Below are 5,823 nucleotides of genomic sequence, written 5' to 3' on the forward strand. Positions count from 1 at the left end.
TTTCTGCCTGGAGTGCTTGTTGCTCCCCAAGGTGAAACCTTGTGTGTGCAACCACACTCATTCATTACACACTGGGGTTCTTTTTCACATTCCGTGGGCCTTAGATTGTCAAGTGCTCAAGAGGCTCTCCTTAACCAATCTCTGCTATGTTTCTCTAAGTTCCCTGTTTGTTTCCTTCTTCCTGTTCACAATAATTTATTCTTCTCTTTACTCTTTTAAAACTATCCCCTAGAATGTGAATTTCTCTAGGGCAGGGACTTTGCCAAGTGTTCGTGGCTAAATTGCCAGGAAACGCTCTGCGTACTCCCACCATCCCTCAGTGAGACGTGGCTCACCCACCCCTCTCTGTGAAGCTGTGCCCAACTCCTGCTCCCTCCCACCACTAGGTTCTTCCTCCCACCAGTAGCTTCCTGGGACCGTCCTGTATTACGTATTGCTTTGTTCTTTCGTAACTTCTTCACTAGATCGTAAGCTTCCTGAGGGTAAGGGTTTTATCTTACTCATTCTCATTTCTTCAGGGCTTGCAGTAAAAGTTTGCTAAGTGCATGAATGAGAAGGCTTTATAATAAAAAACCAAAGGAAAGGTACATAGAGCAAATGCCGTGGCATGGGATTAGAGGAAGGAGCGATCGCTTCCTGTTGAGATGATGGGAGAAGGAATCCAGGGGAAGTGGGAACGTGGTGGAAAGGCTGATAAGCAAGAGCCTGACAGCTAGAGTTGCAATAATTGAAAATCCAACATGAGCAATACCAGTGCAAAGGAAAAAAACACACTTGGTGAGCAGGAAAACATGTCTTAGTTAACTAGTGCTCCATAGCAAATACCCCCAAACTTGGGCTTAAAACACAAACACTTACTGTCTCATGGAGTCTGGCTCATGGTTCTGGCTCAGGGTCTCTCATAAGGTGGCACACTGTCCCCTGGAGCTACTGTCGTCTTGAGGCCTGCAGGCAAGCTGCAGTGTCGCTGGCAAGCCTCCATTCCTCACTGCTCGTTGCCCATACACCCCCAGTTCGTCACCACACAGCCTTCTGGGCCGGCTGAGTACCCATGCTATGTAGCCGCTGGCTTGCTCCCCCAGAGCAAGGGACCCCAGAGAGAGCAACCAAGATGGAAGCTTCAGTGTTTTATAACCTAGGCTCAGAAGTGACGACACCGTCACATCTGCTGTACTACTGTGGTCTGCTGGCCACACAGCCCTGGTACATGTGAGAAGGGACTGCACAGCAGGGTGTGAATACCAGGAGGCAGAGATCATGAAGAACCATCTTGGAGGTTGACTCCCACAACTAAGCGGAATAAAACTGAGAGACCTATATAAAAATGGGCTGAAAAAATATTTGAAAAGTGAAATTGGGGCAAGAAAGCAGAAGGACTTAAATAACAGACCATGGAGGTGGCAGCTGAGGATTAAGTGATTGGAGGGATGGGGTTCAGTGATCAAAGTAGTAAATTCTTTTAGTACTAACGGGAGAGTGGAGGGCAAGCTGGAGAAGACGGGAGAGCGGGGCGCCTGGGTGGCTCAGTCAGTTAGGCGTCCGACTTCAGCTCAGATCATGATCTCACTGTCCATGGGTTTAAGCCCCACATCAGGCTCTGTGCTGAAGCTTGGAGCTTGGAGCCTGCTTCACATTCTGTGTCTCCCTCTCCCTCTGTTCCTCCTCCACTAGCTCGCTCGCTGTCAAAAACAAATTTTAAAAAATTAATTAAAAAAAAAAAGAAAGAAGAAGAGGGATAGAAAGGAGAAATTGTAGGCAAGGAGACCAAATAGGGAAAGATTCCTCTCCCCCACCCCAAATAGGAGTTCTTGAGTTTTCATTCAGCTGTTGCAAAAAAAGAAAATAAGGACAATCAAAAAGTGAATTTCATGAAATTAATGCATTCAGTTTAAAGGACTCCCTTTATCCTTGCTATTCTTTTTTGTATGTTAAAAATGTACTTTTTGAGAGTCGCCTGGGTGGCTCGGTTAAGTGTCCAGCTCTTGGTTTTGGCTCAGGTCATGATCTCTTGGTTTCATGAGTTCAGGCATTACATCGGGCTCTGTTTTGGCATTGCGGTGCTTGGGATTCTCTCTTTCTCTCTCTCTCTGCCCCTCCTTCACTCACACTCTCTCCATCTCTCTTAAAATAAATAAACTTAAAAAAAGTGAAATAAAATTTTAAAATGTACTTTCTTTTTTGAAAAAGATGATAGTAGATAGTTAAATGTAATTAATGTTATAACTTGGCAACCTATGTCAGTCCGTAAAATTTAAACAACAGCAACAACAAACTCTGGTTTAAAAAATTTTTTTCTTGCTTACCCACAGGGCATAACTCCTCATCTTGTTTCACGCCTAGGGAGGGATTTTCTATTCAGTACCCCATTCTGAGCACACCCTAGGGTTTATTTCGTGTTTCTAACAGCTTGCATAGCTATCAAAATTGAAGGTCAAGCTCACCAGAGTTCTGCAAATACCTTCAAGGAAATGGCTTCAGAGCTCCCCTCCCAGGTAGACTCACCCTGGTTTCTTTTTTTCTTTAAAACAACTTTTTGTCTTTACTGTTTATTTTGAGAGAGACCAAGAGATCTTGCACAAGCAGGGGAGGGGCAGAGAGGGGAGAGAGAATCCCAAGCAGGCTTCACGCTGTCAGCACAGAGCCCAATGTGGGCTCAATTTCACGAACCATGAGATCACGACCTGAGCCGAAATCAAGAAATCAAGAGTCTCAGATGCTTAACCCACTGAGCCAGCCAGGTGCCCCACCCTGGTTTCTACTGTGGCAACTGGGAAGCCTTCCTTACTTTCTTGCTAGCTCAACAATTTAATTTGAAATATTTTTTTAACTTGATTCAGGAAAAAAATATTCAACATTTTTAGTTGTTTTCAAGGTAAGAGTTATATTTCATATTGCCAGAAATGGAATTCATTGTATTTTTTAATTATTGTTTTGTGTTTTATTAATTTTAATTCTAAAACACGGGGGAAACATTGATCCTTTTTTTCCTAAACAAGTAATCATTAGACTTAATAAAAACAAGCTCTTTCTTTAACTAGACTTATTCTGCTGGTCATTAACAATATATACAGATACCTACTCTTCATGTTATCCACTTGAAACTGACATTGCTGTATGTCAATTATACTTCAATAAAAATACATGTATAAAGCTCTATGTTTATCCCAACATGTATACATACACACAGATCTTCATACAAATGGACCCAGAAGTAATAATTGTGATTGCTTCTGAGTGAGTCCTTTCTATGTTATTTTCTTGACTTTATATTCCATAATGAGTATCTGTTGATTTTGTAAGTGACAACGATGTTATCACTATAGAAAGAAGGCATTTTAGAAATAAAATCAGACCAACACAGAATATGAATAGCTGTCATATGTATATCATGACTTAACTGAAAAAGATGCTGTGTGTAATGAAATTTGTTGGACAGACCAAAGCATGTTCCTTTCAGCACTAAATTCTGTTTTATTTCAGCCACTGCAGTAGACACTTTGTGTTATATACTGGGCGTTTCCCTGCCTTGTTCTTGCAGCCTGGTCCATAGTGTTGGACTATACGGCCCTATCCTGAGTAATTCCAGGTTGCCAAATAACATAGATCCACTTTATAAACATGAAAAAACAAAGCATGGGTCACCTGGGTGGCTCAGTCAGTTAACGTCTGATTTACGTCTCACAGCTCGTGGGTTCCAGCCTCTTATTGGGCTCTGTGCTGACAGTTCACAGCCTGGGGCCCCCTTCAGATTCTGTGTCCCCCTCCATCCTGCCCCTCCCCTGCTCACATGTGCCTCTTTCTCCTTTGAAAATTAATAAACATTAAAAAAAGAGTTTTATGGGGCACCTGGATGGCTCAGTCAGTCGAGCTTCCGACGGCTCAGGTCATGAGCTCACAGTTTGTGGGTTCAAGCCCCATGTTGGGCTCTGTTCTGACAGCTCAGAGCCTGGAGCCTGCTTAGAATTCTGTCTCCCTCCCACTCACACTCTGTCTCTGTTTAAAAAGTTTAATAAATTTAAAAAACAAAGTATGTTTTAAAATAATTTTCTCCCTCATGTACCCTCTCTATAGATTTTCTTAAACTTCCTTACATTGGCTTCTTAACAGAGATGTCAGCTAGAAAAGTCACTCAATAATATAGTGTCTGTTTGAAAAATCATTATCTTCTTTTTAAGGACAAGGAACATCCAAGATACCTGATCCCAGAGCTTTGCAAACAGTTTTACCACTTGGGCTGGGTCACTGGGACTGGTGGAGGAATTAGCTTGAAACATGGGTAAGTTTCTGGCTGATATCGTTTCTGAGAATTTTCCATGTAAGTAGCCCATGGAGAGCCTAATATGGGTTATGTGCAAAGAACAACAGGTACTGAGCTGTATGTGATGGTGAAAGTATCTAGTTTCTAAATGGAGAAACGAATATTTGCATAACTGAATGACAAGTGTGTAGAAATTGTAGATACAATAAATAACTCAGGGTTTAAGAATCACAATTTCTAAACAGAGTAATTTGGCCCTCAGTCTTTGGAGTACCAAGGTGAAATTACACGCTGCCCAGTATGTTTCCGTGTCTGGAACTAGCAAGGGTCCCTTCCAGGTACACAGGATTTGTTTCAAGGGTTCAGATCCATATTTTAAGTCACTTAAAATATGTACCGTCAAAAGTACTAAAAATTACATTCTATTAAGTCAAAAGGCAACAGCATGCCTTTCTAAGTGCATTGTGTATCATCATTCATGGACAACACCTGCTGGTCTATGTTGCTCAGAGGAGAAAATGAGAGGCACTGGGTGAAACAGAAAGAATAGTATTTAATTGTTCATTAGATATGTTAGTGCCTTTCCTCCAAGAGGTAAAGAAACAAGTGACTACTAATAATGAAGATGCAGGTTGTAGAAACTCATTCAGGTATTTCTGGAATAGGATGAATGTTTTCTTTCTCCTTAAATGTTTTAGGAATAGTATTGTCTGGAGGCTGAATTTTAAACTGAGTAACTTGATTTATTTCTTTATCCTAATTCACTTTCTTTAACAACATTGAATTACTATAACATTTATAAAATACTGAATCCATATAGTAAGACCCCCAAGGAGGCTGCATTTCATAGAAAGGAATGGAATGGAAAATTTAATCTGAATGCTTAGAACAAAAGCGATTTTTCAGTATACTACAAGATGATGCCAATGAAATTTCATCTACTTCAAATTACCAAGTAACTCACGGAATGGTAATTGAACTGTGGGCAACGTGAATAGGGGCCCAGCTGTCACAGTCACGTGTACAGGCGTGCACTCAGTCTAGAGAGGGTGTGTTCCTCACGGTGCATCGCCCGTCTGTCCGTGCCTCCTATCTGACCATCAGCCCAGTGCTCCATCAATCCAGTTCGGCACTTTGCAGGTTTTCATATTATTTTGCCGAAGCTTTCAAGTTGACCTCTTCAGAGCAAAGTCCTAAGATAATGACATTTGTCACTGTTGTTTCATTTAACCATTTAGTTGAGTTCCCAATAATTTGGTTTCTCAGCTATATTTATAATAAATGAAACGTTGCCTTTAGTTAACTGCTTTTTATCTGCATATGCAGAAAGTTTATGTGTATATAGAATAGAACTTTCTTTAATTTCCCTTGCCTTTGAGGATGTGTCAAGTAGGAGATTGCTGCGGTGGAGGTCTAAGAGGTTTTTCCCTACTTTCTCCTCGAGGGTTTTGATGGTTTCCTGTCTCACATTCAAGTCCTTCAGCCATTTTGATCTTATTTTTGTGTACGGTGTAAGAAAGTGGTCTAGTTTCATTCTTCTACATGTTGCTGTCCAATTTTCCCAG

The 5,823-nt window shown here is 41.3% G+C and overlaps 1 protein-coding gene across 1 annotated transcript in view; it reads left to right on the top strand.

Annotated features, from left to right (window-relative positions):
- Positions 1 to 1,051: 1,051 nt before the first annotated feature.
- Positions 1,052 to 5,823, top strand: part of APIP (APAF1 interacting protein) — a 15,316-nt gene continuing 10,544 nt past the window's right edge. The window contains exons 1-2 of the mRNA XM_029915549.1: positions 1,052 to 1,203; positions 4,142 to 4,276. Coding sequence (XP_029771409.1) covers positions 1,052 to 1,203; positions 4,142 to 4,276 — 287 coding nt within the window. The remainder of the gene's footprint in view (positions 1,204 to 4,141; positions 4,277 to 5,823) is intronic.

This window comes from Suricata suricatta, chromosome 11 (genome assembly GCF_006229205.1).
Source record: "Suricata suricatta isolate VVHF042 chromosome 11, meerkat_22Aug2017_6uvM2_HiC, whole genome shotgun sequence".
In the NCBI taxonomy this organism is placed as follows: domain Eukaryota; kingdom Metazoa; phylum Chordata; class Mammalia; order Carnivora; family Herpestidae; genus Suricata; species Suricata suricatta.